This window comes from Myripristis murdjan, chromosome 23, assembly GCF_902150065.1.
Source record: "Myripristis murdjan chromosome 23, fMyrMur1.1, whole genome shotgun sequence".
NCBI classification, from domain to species: Eukaryota; Metazoa; Chordata; class Actinopteri; order Holocentriformes; family Holocentridae; genus Myripristis; species Myripristis murdjan.
Window position 1 is genome coordinate 11,981,846 of NC_044002.1, and position 27,429 is coordinate 12,009,274.

At 43.2% G+C, this 27,429-nt stretch overlaps 1 protein-coding gene across 1 annotated transcript in view; it reads right to left on the reverse strand.

The window, feature by feature from the left end:
- The window catches only part of cacna1c (calcium channel, voltage-dependent, L type, alpha 1C subunit), a 239,468-nt gene that overhangs the window by 137,787 nt on the left and 74,252 nt on the right, over nucleotides 1-27,429 (reverse strand). Inside the window, exons 2-3 of the mRNA XM_030046392.1 lie at nucleotides 26,034-26,475; nucleotides 17,384-17,489 (exon numbers count right to left, since the gene is read on the reverse strand). Of these exons, the coding sequence (XP_029902252.1) occupies nucleotides 17,384-17,489; nucleotides 26,034-26,475 (548 nt within the window). The remainder of the gene's footprint in view (nucleotides 1-17,383; nucleotides 17,490-26,033; nucleotides 26,476-27,429) is intronic.

Consider the following 27,429-nt stretch of genomic DNA (forward strand, 5'->3'; position numbering starts at 1 on the left):
CCAACAAAAACCCACTGGTAGTACATTAGCCGCTGGTACCCCTCTGGCCACTAGCAGCGCCCCTCCAGCAGATGGCGCCCTTAGCATGTCCTAGTGTGTGACTGACTTGAGTACTGGCAGCTGCTGCATGATCACACCAAAATGCAGGCAGACAGAGAAATCCTCATTCAATCTAATGGAGAAATCCAGAAAACCCACCCCTGTTTGAGGGGTCACAGCTCGGTCACCGTTTGAGTTACAGACTTGATTCAAAGCTTAAACGAGTCACGAGACTCGGATCTATAAATCTCCCATTTACATGATTTTGCTATCTTTTACCGTTTTTGAATTATGGCAGTTTTAGTTTGAGAGTGTTTTCTGCTCCCTCTGAGCTCTTACAATGGGTGTGTATTGCACATTCCTGAGGCAGCTAGAGTGAGTCACATGTCCAGGCAGAGTGCAGAGCAGAGCACACCAGAGTCCAAAATGTTTGAAAACTCTTCACAGCTCCCACAAACTTGGTCCAATCCACATCAAAACTACATATTTTTGTAGGAATTTTTGTCCTCTTTCCATCTGCATAGTTTTCAAAGCTGTCAGACTTTTACTTTAGACTCCAGGGGCCTAATTAGTGCCCAGTGTCAGCCTCTTCACACCAAACTCCATGGGAAAAAATGAGATTTTGGTTCTGGCCCCTCCGACTTGGAGGTGTTATCACATCCAAACTAAACGAGTAATGACAAAATCCTTCAGAACTTTTGTTCAGCACTGTGTCCTCTGTCATCTGTGCAATTTTCAAGCCGCTGCCATTCACGCCCTGGGAGGAGATAGATTTTGTTCAAAGGCGGCATTTTGGGCGAGAACGTGACTTTTCAACGCAAATTGCGGACTTCCTGTTGGTTTTAGGTTGGGGGTGTCAGCACGTGAATTGTAGGGCTTGATGAGAGCTACGTTTCGGCATTGGTTTGGTCTTTCTATCACATTCCTGTGGGCCGCAGAGGCTGCCTTTGTGTGCCTAGGTGGCGCTACCGAGCCCATTTTTGCGCCTTGGGGGTCCGTTTGTCCATTTTATCAAATTTTTCGCCAGACCTGGCCTGCGTGCCGAATTTGGTGAGTTTTTGAGCATGTTTAGGGGGTCAAATTAAGGGTTATTTAGACGTAATAATAATAAAAACGAAGAAAAAGAAAGAAACGAAGCAATTAAAGCTGCAAGCAGCGTTGGACGGGCCCTCGCCCCCCCGCGCACGTCGGGGACGGCACGCGTGTCGAAGCGCAGACAATTTGTCCGTTTGTGCCAGTTTTAAGGGTATTTTTCGGTGCTTTTATTGTGAAAAAGTTTTGGGCTTTTATTTTGAAAGGCCGCGGAAGTCCTGGTGTGTGACCGACAGGACTAATGGCAGCTGCTGCATGATCACACCAAAATGCAGGCACACACACTCACTCACTCACTCACTCACACAAACACACACACACACACACACATACGCACGTGCACACACACACACACGTGCGCACACACACACACACACACACACACACACACACACACACACACACACACACACACACACACACACACACACACACACACGACGCCAACAAAAACCCACTGGTAGTATATTCGCTGCTGGTGCCCCTCTGGCCACTAGCAGCGCCCCTCCAGCAGATGGCGCCCTTAGCATGTCGTAGTGTGTGACTGACTTGAGTACTGGCAGCTGTGTCATGATCACACCAAAATGCAGGCAGACAGAGAAATCCTCATTCAATCCAGTGGAGAAATCCAGAAAACCCACACCTTTTTGAGGTGTCACAGCTCGGTCACCGTTTGAGTTACAGACTTGATTCAAAGCTTAAAAGAGTCACGAGACTCGGATCTATAAATCTCCCATTTACATGATTTTGCTATCTTTTACCGTTTTGGAGTTATGGCAGTTTTAGTTTGAGAGTGTTTTCTGCTCCCTCTGAGCTCTTACAATGGGTGTGTATTGCGCATTCCTGAGGCAGCTAGAGTGAGTCACATGTCCAGGCAGAGTGCAGAGCAGAGCACACCAGAGTCAAAAACGTTTGAAAACTCTTCACAACTCCCACAAACTTGGTCCAATCCACATGAAAACTACATATTTTTGTAGGAATTTTTGTCCTCTTTCCATCTGCATAGTTTTCAAAGCTGTCAGACTTTTACTTTAGACTCCAGGGGCTTAATTAGTGCCAAAAGTCAGCCTCTTCACACCAAACTCCATGGGAAAAAATGAGGTTTTGGCTCTGGTCACTCTGACTTGGAGGTCTTATAAAATCCAAAGTAATCGAGTAATGACGAAATCCTTCAGAACTTTTGTTCAGCACTGTGTCCTCAGTCATCTGTGCAATTTTGAAGCCGCTGGCATTTACGCCCTGGGAGGAGTTAGATTTTGTTCAAAGGCGGCATTTTGGGCGAGAACGTGACTTTGCAACGCAAATTGCAGACTTCCTGTTGGTTTTAGGTCGGGGGTGTCAGCGCGTGAATTGTAGGGCTTGATGAGACCTACATTTCGGCGTTGGTTTGGTCTTTCTAGCACATTCCTGTGGGCTGCAGGGGCTGCCTTTGTGTGCCTAGGTGGCGCTACCGAGCCCATTTTTGCACCTTGGGGGTCTGTTTGACCATTTTATCAAATTTTTCGCCAGACCTGGCCTGTGTGCCGAATTTGGTGAGTTTTGGAGCATGTTTAGGGGGGCAAATTAAGGGTTATTTAGACGTAATAATAATAAAAAGAAGAAGAAGAAGAAAAAACGAAGCAAAAACAATAGGGCTTCGCACTGTTCCAGTGCTCGGGCCCTAAAAAAAGAGGAAAAAATAACAAATAATTGTTTTCTTTGTCTGGTAGTGCAGCGCGGCCTTTAAATTGCATCTGAAATCAGAGTAGATGATACACTGAATCAGAATCAGAATAGCTTCATTAGCATGATGAGATCATGACAAGTACAATATCATGAAGAACTGACAAAATAAAAATACAAAAATAAAATAATTACATTCACACCTTCTGGAGCCACCATTGTACCAGTGGCCCCTGAGTAACCAGTCACAGACAGGGGAAGTGACTGAAAATGTATGATATTTATTATCAATAGTAAGATAGAAATGCCTTTGTTTCAGCCAGTGGAATTTGTCTTTATTAGAAATGCAGTATTGTTATTTTTCCCATATGCCTGACTCTCTAGAACTGCAAAATTATTGAATTTCTTTAGCCAACAGCCTTAAACTTGCCATTGCATGATGATCTGAACTGTTTGTGATGTTTTCCTTAGCACTATTATATTTTGTGGAAAAGGGGAAAAGCCATCTGCTGGCAAAAAAAAAAAAAAAAAAAAAAAAAAAAAAAAAAAGCATAAAGAAAATTGGGAATCTGGAATTGTGAAAATGCTCAGGAAATCCAACTATACATTTTTTCAAGTGTTACTCTGACACTGCATGTAATAGTTATTACTTAAGATGTGAAAATTTCATTTCATGAGTGAAGTGTTTTTTTTTTTTTTTTTTTCCATCCACAGCATATCACAACGTGTGTGTCTCAAGTGAAAACTCAAACCCACATTCCCAGGTGAAAATGACATTTCCAAAGAAAATGTCATTTCTGAGAGTTGGGAAATTTCATGTGTTCATGATATGTGTCCGACGAGCTCACGTGCTTTGAATTGACATGTGGGTTTTCACGTGCCGTTTTTTGTTTTTGTAAGGGACGCCAGTTTTGGTGCTTTTACATAAATTACATAAATCTGAATGATTCATGCTCATTTCTGCTGGATGGAAGTGTTCAACACAGACATGCAGATAATGAAGTGACTGTGGCTGAGCGAGCGGCACAAAGTTGGGGTGCATTTCACTTTTCCTCCGTCTCCTAACATCTCCGCGAGTCTTTCCCTCCTCCTCTCTCTCTCTCTCTCTCACCCCTTCCCTTCCATTTTATCTGTCTTTTTCCAAACCAGTCTACTTCCTCTCATGTTCTTCACCTCCTCCTTCTCCAACTCCATCCCTCCATTTCTCTAACACTCTCACTCTGTCCTTCCTCTTTCTCTAATACTCTGTTCGCCTTTGGTCCATCTCTCTCTCCCCTCTACCCTCAACATCTCTCCATCCCTCTCCCATCTTTATTCTGTCTCTTCTTTCCCTCTTTCCTCAGCACTCTCTTTCTCCATTTCTATAACACTCTGTCACACTCGCTCCCTTTATCCGTTCTTCCCCAATCTCTCTCTCCCTCTAAAGAGCCTGCTCTCTCCCATCCCTCCCTCCATCTTTCTCTCTCTCTTTCCTCACCTCTCCATCCCTCTCTCTCTCTCTCTCTCTCTCTTCCTCTTTTCCACTCATCCATCCCTCTTCCTCTCTGTCTAATACTCTGTCACCCTCTCTATCCATTATTCATGGCGCAGTAACAGGCGGCATTAAAGGACCTCACAATATCGCTACGGCAACGACGCAGCAGAAGCAGCCGCATTGGATCATGGGAAACTGGGTCACCTCCCAGGAGCAGGAGGGTGGGGGGTGGGAGGTGTGAGAGGGGGTTGGATGTGCGGGGGGGAGGGTAGGGGTGTAGCAGAGGGACGTTGCTGTCACACACACACACACACACACACACACACACACCAGATTCCCTAGACCACCTGATACTTGTCCTATAAAGCAGGAGGACAGGAGAAGAAAAAGGTAATGAGAGAGAGACAGAGAGAAAGACACAATAGGTGATCAATGATCCAGCTACTGTAACTGACACAAAAACTACAACACAACTTAATGTCAGCTGTATGGGTGAATGGACACACACACACACTCAATCATGTACACACTCAATCACACCATGCTATACCCGTTTGCCCCGCTCGTGTATGGAGGGTACACGCTGTTCTCCACCTAGCTGCCATGTTAGTCATGCGGTGTTAACTTGGCCTGGGCTGGGCTGTGCCACATTAAGCTTGAGTAAACTAGACAATCACAGCCTTCCCTAACGCTGTAAAAGCTTTCTTCCCTTCTTTGCACTTCTTATATTAGGACTTACGCAACATCTGCTATATAATGCATAGGCTCTTACGCCATGTTATGCTGTTAGGCAAGTGTTCACAAGTTACTGAACAGTTTTGGGCAAGTTATATATATCACTCATTACTTATTACCCAGTTTACTCATTACTAATTACTTAAGTTGGAAAAGTAAGGAGTTACATTACTGGTTGCATTGTATTTTTCTATGATGTTTTTTATGCTGTATTTTCCGTGATGTTTTTATGCTGTGTTTGTTACTTTTGATGCTGTATCTCGTATTTGTTTTTACTGTAAGGTGACCTTGAGTGCCATGAAAGGCGCCATAACAAATAAAATGTCTTATTATTATTATTATTATTATTATTAAAATTGCCCAACTAATGAAAAAGCTAAGATATAACCTAATCAATAGTATTAACCTGGTTTTATGTAGTCCAGTAATCCAATGCTAACTGTTATTTCATTGTAAGCATCGCTCCAAAACTGAGCAACTGCTATGTGAAATGATGGGCATACATCTTAAATTAATCAGCTTCACTGAACACAGTAGAGCTCCTGATCATATCAAAGCTTGCAAATGCCAGAAGTCAGAATTATTGAGCGCAGACCGCAAAGGAACAGCCGGGAATCAGTCAAACCGCACAGCTCACCTGGCAAACTGTCTAAAGCTGTAAAAATAAAACGATATGTTCAAAATAACCGGAATTCTCACCTCAGTTCACCTCAGTTTTTCTTTGTAGCTACGTACATTATGATAACAGGAATTTGAGGGAAAACAATAAAGGAGAGAAGAGAAAGACTGTAAGGTACGTCCTGCAGTAAGGGACGTGTTGCTGAAAAAAGTAACGATATGCAGCTCATGAATTTCCACCCAACACTGTTATTGAAAATAAATCCTTTGTAAACTGTGCAGTATACATATTTTGGAGACTTGCATTGCATTCTGTTGTAATCACTGTCAAATTGTTCAAATGTTATTCTCCATATTCTCTTGTTTGTTAAAGACAGAGCCAATAAAGGAAACATGATGTCTGCCGCTGTGATCCCACTGGAGGGCAAACTAACAGATTATCAGTAATTGATGCTCACAAAAGTTGCTAGTAGGGCTTTCAAAGACGTGTCTGCCTCTGATATCTGTCAGAGGATGACATATTTCTTTCAGTGTGGATCCAGTGAGAAACAGATTTTGAGGAGTAGATATGTGTGAAAACAATTAAGAACAAGGCCACCGTCCTCCTTATTAAACATGACCAGCCTCCCTCCCACCATCCCACCAGAATCAAGAGCTAAAAGATATTCATCTCTTGATGTGAAATCATTATTACACTGTAGATGAGTCATCGCAAGGACAAACTGTGGCTCAATACAGGAGCTGCTGATTACATTTGAGGTGAGGCTACATGCTGAATGTACAAAATATTAGGGACATCTTCCTGATATTGAGTTTCAGCTCCTCCTGCACAATCTACATCTCAGTTGCTTCAAAGCTTTAAAACCCTTCTCTAACTTGTCTGCTCCCCTTGTCTCCTATTTAGTGATGACTATAGGTTTAATGAGGTAAATCAATAAGGGATAATGGCTTTCACCTGGATTCACCTCATCAGCGAACTTTAAGTAAAGAGCAAATGGATGTTTTACAAATTCAGTGAACATCGTTGTTTTGCAATGTGCTTAATGTTAATGTTAGTGTCACATACTGTATGTAACTATGACAATGAGATTTCATGCACGTGTACACATACACGCACGACATAATTCAAAGTCAGCATGTGCTTCTGTGTCTTTGGTCAATTAGGCAAAAGAACAGCATGGCAGGATGTCAATACACACACACAAACACACACACACACAGTGAGCCAGTCACATGTAGCCACCAAGGAAGAAAACGGAAACATCTGTTTCTATGGGAACCGGCCCTTTGATGATGCAGGCAACACACACACACGCGCGTGCGCGCGCACACACACACACACACACACACACACACACACCAGATTCCCTAGACCATAGGGACACACCTTGCCAACAACCAGAGTTTCAACCCTGAGTGTGTCCATCTATGTGCACCATCACCTTGTGTGTGTGTGTATGTGTGTGTGTGTGTGTGTGTGTGTGTGTGTGTTTGTGTGTGTGTGTGTGTGTGTGTGTATGTGGTGGCCAGATCTCAGACCAGATGGCTAAATGTCAGTGAATACCACACCAAAATGACTGCTATGTTCTCTGTGACAGAAGCAGTGCACGCTGCATCACATCATTAAGTATTAACTCAATATCAAGTGAGCTAAAGCTTCTGCAGTCTGCAGTGGCATGGATTTCACTCATTTGACTTATCCTCTTTTTGTTCTGAGGCCTTCCAGAAGGGATAGATAAGCAGGAGTGTGACCAGGAAGCCGTCAGTTCAAATCCACACAACAACAGGCTGCAGGAATGTCACCGGAAAGACTCTGATACACTGCTTCTATGTTTTTTGTTTTTTTTTTTAACAGCAAGTCAGAGGAGGAGTGGAGGAGTAAAATAACCTGCATCCATGAAAAAAACAAAACTGTGATACACAATGTTCTATCAATGTCTAAGAACCAAATGTGACCCATAGGGCTGGGCGATTTGGACAATATGGATTCAAACATCTTGATCAATAAAGTACCTCTGTGTGATGCACATGAGACATGAAGCCCCAACAGGTGGAGACAATCAATAGATCTAGAGAGCTGTTAGAGTTAAGTTTAGAAAATTGCACCCCTCTATTGTAGTACAGCCTTTAAAACCAGGAGGAGACAGCACTTATGCCTTATACCAATACTCCACCATCCAAAATCCCAGATGGTATCTAGTCTCATATCACAGGATTGCGTATGAATGTGGTTGTGTGCACCTGAGTCGTTTTTATCTTCCAACACTCGTGTGTGAATCTAAGTCAGGTTTTGTGTGAAGCTCAGCAGACAGAGCGCAGTGGGCGTGCACTTTGCTTTTACTCCCCTAGTGACGTCGCTGCAGGCTGTTATGGCTGGTCAGATATTAGTCTGCAGGGGTAGAGACAGACGGATACACACACACACACATGCACACACACACACACATACACACACATTACACATGTTAGCTCACAATGTGCTCAGAGGCCTGTGTCACCATCGTTACCATGGCAGGAGTGCTAGTGAGGAAGTGGTGAAGTGTGTTAGACTGAGGGAGAGGGAGAGAGAGAGAGAGAGAGAGAGAGAGAGAGAGAGAGAGAGAGTAGTACAGTGTGTACAGTACTTTTGCACAAATACTCTGCACTGTGGACGATCTATATATGGAACCTGAAGAACAACAAAGACAGAACTGTGAGGTTTTCATATTCTCTGCCCTGAATCTATTGACCTCACCTCGTCTCTCTCTCTCTCTCTTTCTCTCTCTCTCTCTCTCTCATGCACACACACACACACACACACACACATGCACACACACACACAACCAAAAGAAACACCTGTGTCTGTACGAGAGCAATGTGATCCACACGTGATGTTCACGCGTAAAAGATCGCAGATGTGAACAGAATGGACTGACTGAGGAGGAGAAAAGGAAAAAACGGGGGCTGTCTCTCAAACAAAGAGCAGGCCTATCACAGAAAAACATAGAATACAATAGCAGAGAACAGAATAAAGTGAAGAGCGGGGACTTTTTGGCCCAAATGCAGACTAACCAGAGCAAAGTAATTGGCACAAGTTGCTGTATGTGGCATTTTTTTTTTTTTAAACAATGTGGTTTCTTCAGTTTTCTATGTGGATTTACTGGTGGAGGACATACAGAAAATAAACATGTTTGTTTCACCTGACGTTTACTTCCTCCTCTGTCTATTTGTGCAAGAAACTGAAGATGAAAACTTATCCGCTTTGCAAGAAGTAAGCGTGTTTTGTGCTGTAAAGCAGATGTCAGCAGATGTCCTGTACAATCCAACGTATGGGGGAACACAATGTAATATGCAGCGTAGAGACCAGCGGAGGCTCTCGGCCTTGTACGAGATGGTCCTGTGTGCTTACAGTAATGATATTAAAGTCTCAAAATTAATGCGGTCATGATTTATTGATGTTAAAGTGGTACATGCAGCACCTTTAATGTCCCGGCCCATCCCTTTATGAGGAGACTGAGAGTGGCATCTCTCCCTGTGGTCGGGTGGGACTGAGAACTTTGAGTTTTAGTGATGGACAGAGACATTACTTTCTCTCTCTCTATCTCTTTCTCTCTCTCTCTCAGTGTGTGCTCTGTGGGAGCTGTAATGTGGGTCGATGTGAGGCAGAGGTGGACACTTTTAGCTCAGTAAAAATATCTCGCTCTACCTCTCTGCTGCCTCTCTTGCTTCTCTCTCTCCCTCTCTCTATCCCTCTCTCATCTCCTGCAGTCACATCTGGAGCATCATACAAATGAAATCAACCCTTCACTCAGGTATTACTAGTCCGTCTCCCTAACAGCTGATGTGCATAATGCCTCCTTGGCTTACACCATTGTACTCCCAGTAGAGCTGGTTAACTTGTCTTTCGAGCTTCAATGTCAGGGGAATTCAATTTTTGCCTCATTTAATTTAATTTAACCTGAGCTCATTTGCTCTCAAACACGGAGTGGAAATGGAGCGTCACACAAATGCACACACATATACATGTGTGCACCTTGTGTGTCGCCTCCCTTGGGTACATATACATAAAAATACACAGCTTAAAAGTCACAATGGTGTGGTATTTCATTTTGGAGGAAACAGGGGGTTTGTAAGATGGGACGCTTGCCAGGGAGCAGCTGGGGCGGCATGGGATACATGCTTGGGACAGCGTTCTCACAAAGCCCTAAAAATACTGGTATGCTGTTTTCATTGTTGACTGGAAGACACACACACATACACACACACACACATACACAGCCCTGGTCTTTTCTTCTTTTTAAAAAGTAAGCAAGAGATAGAGAGAAGGAGGGAGAGAGATACCGCCTAAAACACACACACAGAGAGAGGGGGGGAGGTCAGGGGGTTTGTGTGTGGAAATCTCCCTATCTTTATCACCAGAATGGGACTATTAAAAAGCAAGGGAGAAGGAAGAGGAGGAGGAGAGAGAGAGGGAAGAGGAAATGGCGTTGTAATGAATGTGGTGCCACAGCTGCCATCATTTAGAGTCTTTATCATTCACTTTTATTAGGGGCGGAGGAGAGAAGAGGACAGGAGAGGGGGGAGGGGGCAGGGAGGTAGAGGAGACAGGGCTGAGGCAGCGAGAAACACACATATTCTTGGCTATTACGGCTTTTTCAATTCAAAAACAATTACACAATGATATCGCCAAAGCAGTTTATGGAATGTCACGCTTTGGCGATATTGTTTCTGTTTAACAGCCGTGCCGGTGAAGTAATTCCAGCGAGGGGAGAGAGAAAAACGGGGAGAGAGAGAGTGACAATAACTGGGATTCCGTGCAAGTATTTTTTTTATGCATATTAAAAATATGTTGACTCAGAGGAGTTGAATGGAATCGTTATAAATTTGATTTAAGACATTCCCCAGTATTGTAAGAGCATTTTTACACTCGGTTGGAAAATGATGTAGTCGATGAAGAAATTATATGGCAAGCTGTAATGGAAATGCATAATGATGCAGGCCTGGCATAATCAGTCCAACAAGTGGTTAAGTGTCTTAGCTCAAACGCTGCTTTGGATGTTGTTAAATATCCGCACACATCCTCGCAGAAATGTCACACTTCCTTTCTCACCCATGTATTAAGTCTCCATCATGGCTGCATGGCAATTAGCATATTGCTGAGTGCATTTCTTTGTCTCCGTCTTCGGATGAAAGCATGAAATATTACCCAAACAATGACAACTTGCCCAACACTAATCAATTCTTGAAAGACCTTCCCGTTTTCCTCATGGATGTTTTGTTCTGACATTCAGAAAGCCTATTTGTTCACTTCAATCCGGCTGATGGAAAAGCACCTAATTCACATTTTTGTGACATTTTAAAAGTTTGTGCAAAATTCCCATGACAGTTAGATGAAAGGGAGAATTAGAGAAAGAGAAAATAAAGAGACAGAGGGAGAGAGGGAGTATGCGAGAGAGAGAGAGAGAGAGAGGAGGAAGGGGGGCTTTTTTTGGTACAATGACGCCACTATTCAGACGGAAAGACAACACAGATGCTGGCATGCAGATTTCGGCAGGTGTTTTCATGTTCAAGGTTCATTTTCAGAAGCACTAGAGCCCTCTAGCAGCGAGGAATCAACACAAATGGCTCCCAAATAGCTAAACAATGAAAAAGACGGCAAACTATGGTCTGCAGCAACCTCAGAGTTAGAAAGCACCCATGCCTCTTGTACAAATGGTAGCTCGGGTATTCCTTGTTTCATCTGGGAGCCGAAAAATGGAACAGAGTTAAAAATTTCGAAATAATTACTCCCCAGGCTATGGCGCAGTTAGAACTTGCTGTACTGCAGAAAGCCTGAAAGAAATTGTAATTTCTCTACATCGGCTCTCTCTGTGTGATAGAGCCTACTTTTTAAATATGAGACCTGATTAAAGAGTGAAGCATATAGAGTGCTCCGCATATTTGCAGCCTGCGTATGCACATGGACGCAGAAATAGAAACACACACATACACATACACACCAGCATTCATGTTGGCTAGAGCGAACGTACCAATAAATGCATTAAATTCCTCTGTAGCTATTCATGCAACCACACAGACTCACACACACCTACTACATCTCTGGATGCGCATAGGGAGGCTGCAGTCCTCTGTGTCTATTCACACACACACACACACACACACGCCACCAGCAGCACAAGGAGATGCAGACCCACATTGTTTAGATACGTGAATGTACAGATAGACGCTGATCGTTCCTCTCCATCTATAAATAGAAGCTCCTAGCAACCAGCAGCAAGACCCACAGGACCGCATGTTGACTTGATCCTACAAGGCAGAAATGATGGGGACAGTGAGAGAGAGAGGGAGACAAAGGAAAAGAGACAGAAGCAGGACGAACGACAGTTTGGGATAGAGAGTATATCAAAGGGAAAATTCGGAGGTGATGTATATGTGGACCAAGACAAGGCGAGACGCTAGAAAGCAAAGCATTGTCTATTCTTAATAAAAGACAAGACTTTCTTACAAGGTGACAGAGTGAATGGAACAGCCCCAAACACAAAAAAGGTTGAGGTTATTTTTTACCCACTCAGGCCTCATGCAACGTGTCCATCCTGATAGTGTCTGTGTTATTTTTTGAGGTTTCCACTTCGCTTCCCTCCAATTGGGCTGGATTCTTTTGTGGAGCTTAAAAAAAAAATGCACATGAAAAATTCAACGGCAACAGCTCTTTTCCAAAAACAATGATACAGATACTTGGTATATTCCACAGCCCTTGGGGTCAAAGTGATTGATTAGGAACTATTTCCTGCCGAAGAACACCAGCAAACTGCATTTATCTGTCCTGAATTCACACTCCTTGGAGACAGAGAGATACAGTTTGCCGGTGTTTTTTGGTTCGCACTCCACAAAAAATACCCACCCAGGCACATTGTAGTGCGATGAGGGGATACAGGGAAGATCATGGCAGACTGGAAACCTTGCCAAATCACACAGATACATTCTGGATGGATTGACTGCACTAGGGGTGCATGGGAAGATGTAGCCCTAACCCTTTTTTGTGTTTTGAGTGAACTATTCCTTTAACTCATCGCCATCGAAAAGGAGAGATGAGCACATAAAGGGGTGAGAGAGAAAGAGAGAGGGGGACAGAGGGACAGAGGTATGTGCATGTGCAGGTGTGTGTGTGTGTGTGTGTGTGTGTGTGTGTGTGTGTGTGTGTGTGTGTGTGTGTGTGTGTGTCGCGATGGGGTCCATTACCTTCTAAAAGGTGATTCATTGAGTGAGGAGGCGCTCGTTTCACGTCGCTCCACACGCCTACTAAGGTGCTAGTGGGCTAATTCATCTAACACTGAACACCCTGTCACCTACCACTGATACACACACCTCATCACACACAAATGAATGCCAACACGACTGTGAACATATGTAAACACTTACATGTTCACTATCAAAAATGCTTTCTGTATAAGACACTGTGCATATATTTGCATACACACACACTTGCAAGTAAGTAACACACACACACACACACACACACAGAGACCTACAATCACACACAATACACACACACACACAGTCACACACAGCCATCCTCTCAGGCTTCAATCACTAACAATTCTATTAAGGCTCATTATTGCTTGGGGCCCTAGTGTCTGGTGTGTGTGTGTGTGTGTGTGTGTGTGTGTGTGTGTGTGTGTGTGTGTGTGCGGCCATGTGTGTAAGTGTATATCTCTCCATTAATCTGTGTCTAATCAGGTGTATTGATAAACTAAGTGGCTGGTTATGACAATTATTATGTCAATCAGACTGCATCCATATTGATCTGATTAGATGGGATGGGGAGGGGTGAAGGTGGGGAGCAAAAGGAAAAAGAGGGATGATGACGAGGAAACCTAGGAGGGAGAAAGAGGAAGAGAAGAAGTAGAGAAGAAACATAGAAGGGGAAGAAAAGTGGGGGAGAAGGAGAAAAAGATAAAAGAGAGAGGGAGAGAAATAAAAAAAAAAAAAGAGAATGAACAACGCCGTTAACAGCCATGGTTAATTTGTATTCAACTATCACTGCTGTTGAAAACCATATAACTTTTAGGGACTTTAAAATGAATATTGTGATCCTGATCAGCTCATTACAGTTTAAACTAACTTTCTGTCCATGTGCTGAACTGACCAGAGTGCAACACTCACTGTCCTCCTGACAGAAACCCCCTTCCTTGCACTTTGGTTCCTACCCTTCCTTCCTCTGTAACCAAGGACAGACGAGGAGAATCACTACGGTTACCATATCCATGACAACCTCTGCTGCTGCTATTACTGGGCATGTCGTCAAGGAGACAGAGCAGAATATTATGGGATAGAGACCGAAATAGAAACCCTGTAATGGAAGCAATACCACAGATCTCTGGTATTACATAAGAGAGACTTCAGCAAATCTAGCAAGGGGATGCCATGTTGATTCTAGCGCTCACACAGGCTCGGTAACACACGAGGTGAGGTGTACATTATCAGGACACTCATGTCTGATGTGAATGAACTGTAATATGGCCATCAGAACACAAAAACTAAATTAGTCATGCCACAGCAGCATTTGTTTTATTTTACAATGAGACGAATCTTGCTGTGAGCCCCTGGCCTACTTTAGTTTACTGACAAATGAAGAAAAAAGGAAAAATAAGAGAAGAGGCACAAACTGTGCAGGTGAGACAAGAAAACCCCAAGGGGCTTATTAAACTTTCTCACCCCAAAAGGAAAAAAAAAGAGACCAAATTACAACAAATCGCAACAATTAGGAACATGGCACAAAAATTGTGAAATGCAGAAATAAAACAGCGGGAGATGAGATGAATTAAAATAGCCCCGAAACACTACGACAGTAAGGCCACAGGGTCAATCTACCCAACAGGCAAGAGGCCCAGTACAGTCATCTGTTGTGTAAGCACATAAAACACCGAGCAAAACACTGAACCTCTGCCCAATCAATCACTGCAAGCCATTCTGGGTGAAACCATCAGCTAAAACGACTAAAATGTTAAAAAAAAAAAAAAAAAAAAAAAAAAAATGTAAATGCGAATACGCTGAAGAATCTCAATGGAGAGTCTGGCAAATCCATCAGCGGGATGCAATGTGGATTCTACAAGTCTTGGGTTTAATTATCGTCTTGCAAAGACAATGACATTAATTAAAAGAATGCGCTGAAGAAGGTCAATTGTGGAAGTGATTGCATACGGCAAACACAATATAAATTCCCTGTGATTTGTGATTTGGGAGTGTCACTTCAATGCATTATTTCCAGACGTGAGTATTCATTTGGATAACGAGGCAGCTGTACATTATGCATGAGCGCCGTGATACATATGTGTGAAAAATGTGGCACTCAGTAGTATTTACATTAAACTGGGAAAATACACTGTATGGCTGAGCGGAGTGTGAAAGGACTCACACACTTTAAATTACAAGGAAACAGCGATTTTTGATGGAGTTCAGTTTCTGTAATACAACACAGGGTTGAAAAAGGATATCGGGGCAGGATATAATGTAAGCAGTGAGTGTTTAAAAGTGGTCAGGTTGGACAAGAGCAAACATGGACAGAAAAGGGCAATGATCCCCAAATACTTGGCATATAATCTTTACTGGTGACAAATTCTCAAAGGGAATCATTTCAGGCACTTTCCAGCAAATATTTTACTTTCAAAACTGAGAAGTCCAAGGTTCTATAAGATGGGAAGGACATCGGGGGGATTATTCCTGGATGATATCATTAGTTGGATTTTTTTTATGTATGCCTATTGGTCTAAAATCCGTGAAATGTGTCCCCCGTCTTCGCTATAATCATCAATATCTGTGTATGCTTCACCTTGTGTACTTGACAATGACACAAGAAAACAAATATGCACAAATGCACACACACACACAGTTCAAACATATATTTAAGCCTCTGATCCCTCTGTACACTGCTTCCTGTCTGTCAGGTTGTTATAAAACTAATTGAACACAGCTGTGGCGTGTGTGTGTGTGTGTGTGTGCGCTTGTGCCTGTGCATGCCGACATGCTACAACACACATACATCAGATGGAAATAGAGTGGCATTGAAATTCTCCTCACAGAAATGAAGGACGTGGTATAGACATATGACTTTCTTTGCATCTGCCTCTCTACATCTCTGTATGTCTGTCCCACCTCCCACCCTCTTCCCCTTGATCTGTCGCTCGCTCACTCACCCTCTCTCTCTCTCTCTCTCTCAGACCCTCCATCTTCCATCTCTCGCTAATGAGAGGTTGACGATGGAGGAGATGGAGATGGAAGAGGATGGATTGGAGTGGATGGAGGGAGGGAAAAACAGAGGGCAAGTGTGCAAACTTGATATTTTCTGCACACTGAGATCTAATGACATGCTGTGTTTTAAATAGAATGCGGCAGATAGCATTTCACCGAACAGCACAAACACTTCCTTACAGACAGACTGCAAAAATCTGAGATGCAGGAAAAGTGTCTCTCCTTGGTTTGGGAAGCTGATGTAAAGGTTACACAGGGTTTTCGCCCTTGAAACGACATGTCATCCCGACAATCGCAGCAGTAACATTTCCCAAAATGAATGAAATTCTCTAAAACAGCATTGAAATCAACTGGTGTGCAAAAAAGAAAGAAAAGTCCTTATGAGTGCAATTAACATCTAAATACAAGCAGCTGACCAATCACATGGCACGCAGCAGCTCCCAAACCCACACAAATTTGACAAAGAAAATATGTCACATCCACCATGAAGGAAGGAAGGAAGGAAGAAAGAAAGAAAGAAAGAAAGAAAGAAAGAAAGAAAGAAAGAAAGAAAGAAAGAAAGAAAGAATAAAGAAAGAAAGAAAAGAGGAGTGACAGACAGGTGTTATCTGCCCTCTGAGGGATTAGTGTCCACGAGGAGACATCAGCAAGCTCACACACACACACACATGCACACAGACACACAGACACACACACACACACCTTGGTGAGCGGCCAGGTAATGTGATAAGAGCTTTGGCACAGGAAAGCAGCAAACTTCTTTATTTTGCAAGATGCTTTTGTTTTCCTTTGACTCACTGAATTACCCTACATTCAGCACTTCACATTAGACTGGATGACATTTGAGCGACCATATAATCAATGTCTTTCTCCAATCAAAACATATCAATTTGATTCCTTTTACCAAAACAGCTCACAATTCCTCAATCAAAACAACTATTTTGGATAAAATAATTGCAGTTGCCCACAGGGAAAGATATATATATATATATAAATATTTTTTTTTCCATTTGATTAAATCAGCTCATATTCCTTCATTTGAAATAATTCAAGTCTCCTCAGTCAAAATAACTCAAACTCCATTTTCCTCAGTCCTCAATGTGCAGCATCACAATCAACAACTCTGCCGTATCCAGATAACTGATGCAAGGAAAAGTGTGAAATATGTGAATGCTTCTTGTCATCCCTGTTTCCTTGTCTTCTCTCTTTCTTTCCTTTGATCCTCCTTCCTTGAGTCCCTCCGTGGTTTTCCTTTCTCACCTTCCTTGCTTAGTCTCTGCCTCCTTTCCTCACCTCCTTATTTCCTCATTCTTTCCCTCTTTACACAGCATCACGCACCCTGATACTCCGGTGTCAAACCACAGCAAAAAAAAAAATCAGCAAAACAGTCGCTCAACAGCAGGATGCACAAGCAGGGACTGGAAATAAAACCAGCCGACCAGGTATCTAAACCACCATGTCATCAACCAAACGATGTGCGAGTGGATTCAAGCGGTTTTTTTTTTGGTTTTTTTTTTGGAGGTTGGTTGTACTCACCAGGTTTGAGTTGGTGGCATTGGAGTCATCCTCGGGGAAGGGGATGTAGACGGCTAAGGCCACACAGTTGGCGAAGATGGTCATCAGGATGATGATCTCAAACGGTCTGAGAGGACGGTTAAGGAACACGCAGACCTGAATCCAGTACAGCCTGTACACCTGAACATGGCAGGACATACAAAGGTCGCAGGTTCTATCCCCATGGCTGCCAAAGTGCCCTTTAGTGAGATGCTGAACTTCTTCCTGGTTGAAATGATTAGTCGCTTAATTGATTAGTCAATCTAAAGGAAATTCCATAATTAGAGTTCTTTTAAAAAATGATTAATTTAATCATTTATTAAGTAAAAATCCAAAAGACTGTTGGATTCCAGCTTCACTGAGATCACTAAGATGCTAAGACTGTCTTTCTGTTCCAGTCATTATTGTTATTAAATGAGCACTTTGGGTTTTGTTGGCTGCTGGTCAGACTAGGGAAGCAATCTGAAGACTTCACTTTGAGCATTTGTCATTGTTTTTTTTACCCTTGACACTTGATGTGACAATCCTAAATGATTAGTGGATTAATAAAACAGCAACAACAACAACAACAGAACCCATCAAAAGATTACAAGGCAATGAAAGCAATCATTAGTTGCAGCCTTACTTTGCACCCCACTGGTGTGTAAATGTCTTTCAAAACAACATGTAACAAACTTTTCCAGCTCTAAAGTTATGGCTCTGTGACTCTGTGACCTCTGACCTCTGTGAGGGGAACAACAGAAAAGAGAGTTGCCTTCTGGGATTGATTAAATATTGCATTATTAATTCTTATTTACAGCAATGGTATGACAAAGAGATAAGGCCTCTCATGAGAAAAGGTCACAAGTAGTATCACTTTCATGAGAAGAAACAGACGAAATAAGCAAACAGGCACTTACATAAACTTCATGGAGATGTGCGTGCGCGCACACACACACACACACACACACACACACACACACACACACACACACACACAGGCAGTGTATACAAAGAGAGATCAAAGTGGTTAAGTTTGCCTCATCATAAACAGTGAAACATATTGGCCCACTCAGGAACCCTTTGTGTGTGTGTGTGTGTGTGTGTGTGTGTGTGTGTGAGAGAGAGAGAGAGAGAGAGATTGGGAGAGGGAGAGAAACAGTGGATGCCCTAATATGGGTTCGGCGAGGAGCAGGCCTGTCGCGTGGAAGACAGGATGTAGAGAGAGTGAGAGAGATAAAGAAAGTAAGAGAGGGAGAGAGGGAGAGAGGGAGAGGGGTTTTATTTGGAACGGTCCTTGAGAGGGGAGTGACCTCATTATTTCTGGCCTAAGCGAGAGAGAGGGAGAGAGAGAGAGGGAGAAAGAGAGAGAGAGAGACATACAAAGGGAGAGAGAGTGGAGAGTGCAGAGAGAGAATGTGAAGGATAGCGGAGGTCTGGTTTTCATCAATACACTTACTAACTGCCACTGCTGTCATCTGCCCCCGCCTCCTTCTCTTCCCTCTGCCTGCTCTTGTTCCTGCACTTTCTCCCTTCCTTCCTTCCTTCTTTTTTTCCTTAATTTCTTAATTTCTTCATTCCTCCCCTCCTTCCCTCCATCCTTCCTGACTCTGTGGCAATCAACCACAGACCCCAACCTTCTGTAACGTATGCTGCGTTCAGGTTTGCTCTGTTTAGACTGACTTTAGTTTCATTCTGCTTAGTGTAGTTGTATTATGTCTAATACATGTAGTAATGAGTGTAGCTAAATTATATCCCACTAAGGTGAACAGTTCTCCTCTGTTTCAGCTGTGAGCTTTCACTTAATGTGTTCTTAAATACAATTCCAGCCTAAAACACATTTACAAAGCTATTTATACAAATTCACATTGCGTTTCTGGTGCTGTTTTGTTGTTTGATCCTATGTTTTTGCCATTCTAGCCATCTCTTAAGAGTGACACTGGCACGGCACAGCTACAGTGTCATTTAATAGGAAAAAATATTCAACCATCTGCAACAGCAAGCTTTGGCTGTCAGGTTTCAGTGTCAACCAAAAAAAAAAAAAAAAAAAAAAAAAAAAAAAGAGTGAGAGCTTATTTGTACAGAAGAGTAAGAGCTCATTTCTTTCTCCCAGTGAGCTCCATTGTAGCTGCATCACGCTTTTCCAGTTTACCAAGGGGAAAAAAAAAACAGAATTACACCCTAAAACAACAAAACAGCACCAGAAAAACAATGCAAGTCACCATTCCCAGAGTTTAAACTGTGCTGATGTGATTTAAGGTGGAATTTTCCTTTCAGATTTTTTTCCATGTCACTCCAGCGATGTGGTGATAAATAAATAAAAAAAAAGGTTGATATACTAATCTATGATCAGCAGAAGGCAAACAACCATGCGCTAATATAAACACAAATCAGGTATATATTCTGAGAGGCATTAAATAAAGCTTCTTTTTGCCTTCATGGGACCTTGCTGTGATAATCTGACATTACATCATGTCAGCTGAAAATAAAGTGGTTGAAGTCATGTCACAGATAAATAGGTGGGGAATGTGAGTGCAGCTGTTTTTCGCCCTCCTCCACTTCCCCGCCTTGGTCCCTGTCATTAAAAGACTTAGTGCCGTCAGTCCTCCAGCGGCTCAAGGACACAAACATACACATCACCGCAGCTTCCAATCCTGATCCCAGATGTTTCGGTGAACGCCATCACAGATATAAATACATGGAGGCTCTGCGAGTGTGTGTTCGAGACGCGAAAAATAAATCACCAGTTGTTATGGTTTGCTGCGGCAGGGCTCGCTTTTTATTTGTGTTCATACTGAGGATCGGCTTTTGAGCATCTTTCGCCACAAACCCCACAGCAAGGCCGAGGCTTAAACTTTTTCAGCTGGGAGCAAAATTGAGTAAATTTATCAAGTCAATATGGGACTCTGGCAAACATCACTCTGTTGTTGAGTTGAAAAAGCACAGATCTGCAGTTTCTCAGGAATGAAGACAAGAATGTTTATTTTCTTATTTTCCTCTTTGCATCGACACAGCGGAGTTTCCAGAGAGGTGAAAACTCACTCAACACATGAATGATGATGCAAAGTTTCAGTTCAAATAAGAAAAAGAACACTGACATTGCACTTACAACATAAAAAAAGAAAAAAGAAAAAGAAAAAGTAAAAAAAATCATATGAGCAATCTTGTTGTGTGTGGCCCCACTAGAAAAGGGCCTGCCACCCATCTGGGGGCTTAACCCGCAATTTCAGAAACAGCTCTGGAGAGAAAAAATAGCGCTTTCATGGCTTTCTGTGGTGGAGCTACTTTGTTGTTTATGTTTGGATTAAGGGTTGACCCTTTAACATCGCTGGTCACAAGACCATTCAGCTAATTCAGCCTGGGACCCAAATACATCAAATTTAATCACTCACCCTGGGACCCGGGCTCATTAAAACACACTCCAGACATGCGGGACCCACCAGAAACAGGTCTGTGACTCATTCTTGGTTCCTGACCCATAATTTCAGAAACCCTTGAGGTCTGCTTCCATCAACATGACAATAAATATACTGCACACTGTGCTGCTGACAAAAAAAAAAAAAAATAAAAAAATAACAGTGAGAAAAATCTGGAGGTCTGAGTGAGCAGCCAAATCTAACAAAATGCAAGGAATGCTAATCAGTGTGAGAATTCATATTATTAACTGCATGAGAGCAAACCAGTCAGCATTCGTATCCTATATGCAGTATTTATTTCTCACAAAGCTGACTGTGGGAGTGATTCTTCAAACCTAAAGAAACAAATGAAAAATATGCATTGAGTTGCAGCCAATCAAACAACACAACAGAGTGATGCGCCGCTGGTTGGACTGGTTGCCTGATACGTGCTTAAATAATAAATCACAGCAGTGAGCATAATGCCCAAATGACGTTTTGTCAGTTTCTTTATTGCTGAAAACACTGATCTGAAGTCCACAGGTCTTCTAGTGCACTCAAGTGTCGGTCTGAAGAAAGATGCAGCAACCACATCATCTTTTTTGATATCATTTGTCTTTTGGGTTTGTTTTCCTGACAGAACAGCACATTAACGCAATACTGTTTCACAGCCAGCGTCCCACCGGCACTGGAGTGCACCAGAAGACCTCCAGACTTTCCAAATCATTTAGCGCAATGATAAAGTAACTTGAACTAAAATACATTAGGGCAGGATGTGGACCGTGATGGATTACCTACCTCAAACAATTTTCAAGTCTCCTCAAGTTGATTTTTGTATTGTAACAAAATAAACAGAGACAAACAACTGCCTGGAAAATATGAAACGCACATTGAAGTATGGCGTACTTTGGAAAAGTTTGGGTACAAAGGAGAGGATGTATGCAGTGTAGCACATGGGCTAAACCATAAATCAAAATTGCCCCGTGCTGTGTAGTACAAAAGGGCATAAATAGCTGCTTTGGCATGTAGCTGGCATAATGCAGCATTAATCAGGGTATTACTATCTAAGATGGTGTGAAATCTATCACATAACTAGAGCATTTTAACTAGCTATCTAACCAGCTGTGTGTGCTTCTGGCGAACTGTGAGCGCTCTCATATACAAGCCAATATCCTGTCATGGTCTGAGGTGCTCTGTATTCGGCAAGTCGGCTCATATAAACTCCAGTTTACAATAACGCAGATAATCTCTTATCCTAAGAAACCTGAATAAGAAACCTGGGATATTCTGATATTATCTGCCACCGTGAGGTAAACACTCTGTATACGCTGGATCCCATTCGCTGCATTGTGCTGAGAGTGTTCTGTTTATCAGCAAACGCAAGATTATTCCTGACTGGAATGAAAATACATGCAAACAGTCCGTTACCCATTATGTGACCCGATGTGGCATATGGTGTGTGTGTGTGTATGTGAGTGAACTCGGTGACACCGTCCCAAAACCGTGTGATTTCACATAGAGAGGACGGCAGTTAGACAGATGCCTGCCCTCACTCTCTCCTTGTCTCTCCTGTTGACCTTGCAGTGTGCAGGTAAGGCTTAAATGCTATAATTACAGTATGCGTGTATGTGTGTGTGTGTGTGTTTGTGTGTTTGAGTGTGTATATGAATGAGCGTGCCGCTGTGTGTGTTTTTAAACACTGTATCTATCACCTGTGAGCATGTGTGTGTGCTCCAAGTGTGTTTGTGTGTGCTCTGCATTCCGTGTCTCTCTCTCTCTCTGTGTGTGTGTGTGTGTGTGTGTGTGTGTGTGTGTGATCACAGACAGGCCCCATCGACCTGTTGAGAGAAGTAGCTGTTGTCATGGTAACAGAGGAGGAAGGAGAGGAAGATTTGGGATCTGCTATCTCTAGAGACAGAGGCGCTCACAAAATACAGGACACACACACACACACACACACACACACCTTCACACTCGTCACCATAGACACAAACACAGCCGGTAGAGTACAAACAACAAATCAAGGCATATCTGTGAACATATATAGAACATGTACATATATAAAGAACACTCATCCACATTCTCTGGTACGTACAGTAAGCCTACACACACACACACACACACACACACACACACACAGAGAAATGGTTCAAAACTGCAATTATAGAGGGCATCCCAAAGTAGAACTTGGGCAGAAAGACAGACAGATCAATGCTTAAACAGGCAGACAGACAGGCAGGCAGACAGGTGAACAGTCACACACAGAAAAGCCGACAGCAGATTTTAAATCAAGTGAAGGATCAAATTTAATAACTAATATTTTGCTACACTTCTGCTCTTTTCACAGCATTTTTTCTGGCATGGATCCTGTCACTTTTCCCCTTTTCTGTTTTTTTTTTTTCATCCCTCCATCGTCATTTAGATGAACTGCTGTGAATTGTGGGTAATGATCTGAACGTTCATCAATCATCGAGTGAGATCGTTCCAGTGACCCCGAGGGCTGCTTCACACTTTTTTCCCCTCTTTCTTTGAGCATCAGAACAGCTGGATAGGAGAGTTAAAGGTGCCAGATGTAACACCCATAACTGATCCTCATGGTAACACCGAGGCATTTCTGCCATTACTACAAACTAATGAGACGATCATCACTTGATAAGACGGTGTTTCTCAGCCTCTGCATTTTGCCTTGTATGCCGCTGGTCTCTCAAATCCAGAGGGAGTGTGTGCTGCAGCCCTTTAAAACCTCAGCACAACCAGAAGCTGTGACGACACACTGCTCTCATCTCAGAATTTGAAGAGGAATTTGTGATTCATCTTATTGGCCTTTACAAATTTAATAGCATGTAACAGTAATAGCATTCAATCCGTATTTCCACATTTCGATACACAAACATTCTGCTATCCAGTAAAAACAGAAGCCCAAGCAAATCGGGGAGGTCTGTCAGGGCTATCGTTTGCGAGGCTTCGAGAAGTCGTTTTATTAGTGGGAATTATTTATGCGAGTGCAAAGCAGATGTGGGGAAATGATCAGATTGCTGCTTTCACTTCCTATATCCGCTTCAGGCATGCAAAAATACAGACAGGTAGGCAGAAGCGTTTGGAAGCAGAGGAGTCACGTGTCTGTCTCGAGAGAATAGTGCACCACCAAATCAATCAATACCCAGCTCTCTCTCTCTGGCAACCTCTTTTCCCTCTTTGCCTTTCTTTTCCTAACAGCCCCCCCCTCTTCTCACAACACTCCCTCTCCTCCTTTCTCTTTTCCTGCCTCCCCAGTCCCTCATCCTCACTGCCTTCTCCTCTTTTCTCTCACTCATTCCCTCCTCTCTCATTTGCCTTGTTTACCTTTTCCATCCTCCCATGCCTCCATCCCTTTCTCCCCTGTCCGCTGCTGTGCTCCATCATTTCTACTCCCATCTCTAACTCTACTCCCATCCTCCACATATTCCCAACCCTCAATTCCCAAACGCTCTTCCTCCATATTTCACCCTCCTCTCTCCTTCTCTCTCTCCTTCTCTCCCTCTCTCTCTCAGGACAGCGGGTGATTTGGCACTCTGGCTTGAGTCGATGCTCATGTGGACCTCTGCCTATAATGGATCACTTCGACCGTGACACTGACCATTTCTGTCACTTTCTCCCTGTCTCTCCCTGTCTCCATCTCTCTCTGTCTGTGTTTCCTTCTCTTGCACACTGTCTCTCTCTCTCTCTCTCTTTCTTTCCCTCTTTCTCTCTGTCCCCGGAGGGAAAACCAAGTCATTATGTTTGGCAGATTAGAAAAAAAAAAAAAACTCACTCCGGAGGAGAGGGAGGGCAGAACGGAAGGACGGATGGAAGAATAGATGAAAAGAGAAAGAGGGAGAGAGAAGGGATTTGGAGGGATAGAGGGAGTGGAAGAGGGAAAGAAGGAGGATAGACACTGGGAGAGAGCTGGAGGAGAAGGATAGACTGAGGGGAAAAAAGGATAGAGACAGGAATAAAGCCGGGGAGAAAATGATGACTGGTGTTAGAGAAAGAGCGAGAGAGACATATCCTGGGGTGAGGTGTGAAAGAGGGATGAAAATGACACAATGTGTTTTATCCTCCTGCGAGACAGTGAAAAAAAGAATGAAAGATGAAAGAGAGGAGAGAAACACAGAGAGAAAAAGAGAGGGATAGATAAAGAAAGGGGAAAAGGATTAAGATGAGAGTGTGGAGAGGAGAGAATCACAGAGATTGAGAGCCAGAGGACAGAAAAGAGACTGATTGAGATAAAAAAAAAAACAGGGGAAGAAAGGAATAAAAGAGAGGAAAGAGGGATTTGAGAACAGTGAGAAAGGAGAAGAAGGGGGAGAAGAGGACAACAGACAGAAGGAAGGATGGAGGGAAGGGGGGCTGATAGGAGATTTCCACCCTTTGGGGAAATGTATGACTCATCTTTAGCCTTTTCTTCACCTCTTTCATCCCTCCCTTCATCCCTTCACACACCACTCCTCACCTTTGTCAAGCTACCCTTATTTTCTCAGAGCCTTAGCTGCTCTTCTCGCATCCACCCATCCACCCATCCATCCATCCATCCATCCATCATAATCTTTTCATGTATTTAGCTCTGTTTGTCACGATTCCTGTTCATTCTTGAATGGCAGAGCGTTCAGTCTCAGGTGCATCAGTCACGATTGCACATAAGGAATTATCTGTGAAAACCATTTTGGTGTTATTTGTTTGATTTTAAAGTAATGAAGACAACTGACTTCCTAAATCATCAGACTTGAACACCATCTGACCTCGAACCTGATGAGTTTTCAATCAAACAAAGTAAATCCAAAGCAAAACTTACAACATTTCTGACTTTTTTTCCCCTAAACTGTCTGACTTAAAGAAAGAAAAAGTGGAATAAACATTGAATTTGATGGTTGACTTGATGGTTGGACAATGAGGACCATTTCAAATGACAAAAAAATGGTGGTCGAGTCTACATTATTCATATTGTGCTTATTCCCCATGTTTTGTCAGTTGAGTCTAAATGGTCCTTTCTGACCCTCAGTTTTACACAATGCATTTTAAAATGTCGTCTGGCTGTTTTAAAGTTTTAAATCAAAGCAGCTAAAACCAGAAGGTGCAACTCAGAAAAAATGCCTAAGTTGTGGGAAAAAATGGAGTGATCTTTCAGATTGTTCAGCAGTGAATCCATTTCAATGTGCTGTTTATACCTTGAGAAGCAGACATCATCAGTACACACACACACACACACACACACACGTCAGCAGAGGTTAAATAAAGGATACTTCCACTCTACGATGCTGATGCAGGCCCTGCGGATGGGGTTCTTGAGCGTGAGGCAGAGCAGGGCTCGTGGCGGCCTCGTGGCTGCCGTCGTGGCCTGTTTCTTGGGCTTGGAGCTGTAGTGCTGCCTCTTCCTCTGCGTGGAGCTGGCCGTGGAGATGGGCCCGCCCCCTCCCGACCCAAGCCCCGCCCCTCCGCCCGACGCCGCGTTGCCCATCATCTTGGCCTGCCGTGCGGCGTCGATGGCCGCCTGCCAGCTCAGGGCTGCGCCCGGCGTGGGGATGTGCTCTGGGGCCAGGCCCACCACGCCCACCCCGTGGTTGACCCCGCCTCCTCCTCCTCCTCCTCCGCCATGGTCGGCATGGCTGCCGCCGCCACTGTGCTCGTTGGTCAGGTTGGGGGGAGGTGGGGGAGGCAAAGGGGGAGGGGGAGAGTAGTCGGAGCCTGGAGTGGACAAGAGAGGGAGGGAGAGGAAAGAAAAGAGAACAAAAAATGAGCATACGACACAACTTAGCAGTCGATTAGTCTGAAATCACTTACTTCAGAGTGTAAGTGACTCACTTGCTGACTTAAAGACATTACCCATGGTTCCTTGAAATTGATACAGTTTTTCCCACAGTTTGGCAATTTACTTTACCGGCTTCAAGGGTGCTCTGATTGTTGTTGACATTTCAATTAGCGAGCCCAGTATCTCATATTTCTCAGGCACTGAAGTCTCTCACTCCAGAATAGACTGATGAGGGAAACATCAGCTAAAAGAGTAACTTTAGCTGACTAATATATTCCCATGTGATTAACAGAGATACAAATAAAACACATCATCGCTTCCAGCTTTAATTCCATGCAGGTTTACTGCTCAATAAACTGTCTATACTACAATTCAAATAGTACCTGTCTATTCAGTTCATCTCAGCGTAGACACAGCACCACTCATGAGCTGCATCATGCACAATGAATGATGGCCATTGTAGATTACAAACACATTTTCAGTGTTTATCAGTGTTAAATATTGCTTATTGGAAAAGTGCATCAGTGAGAAATGCCTGGTATGAATGCCAGCTTTTTCCATCACAGCACTCAGAATCATTCCAAACCTAAAATTTGCCTCGGCAGATGTTAATTTATCTGGGCAACTGTCTGAAAAACACTGCGATACCATGACTTGTTTAGTTTGAAGCCACCGTTAGTGTTAATTTGGCAATTTTAAAAAATTTACAACAATACCCACACCCACACAAACCAAAAAACAGCAGCAAATTCCCCATTCTCTGCAATGAGTGGCTTAGAAATGTCAAATGTTTAATCAATAAGAGAAGAATGAGTTGTGGGTGGTGGTGGGTCCCAACATGGGAAGGGTACGAGAATGCTCCGCTGATGTGGGACCCAGATCAATTTATT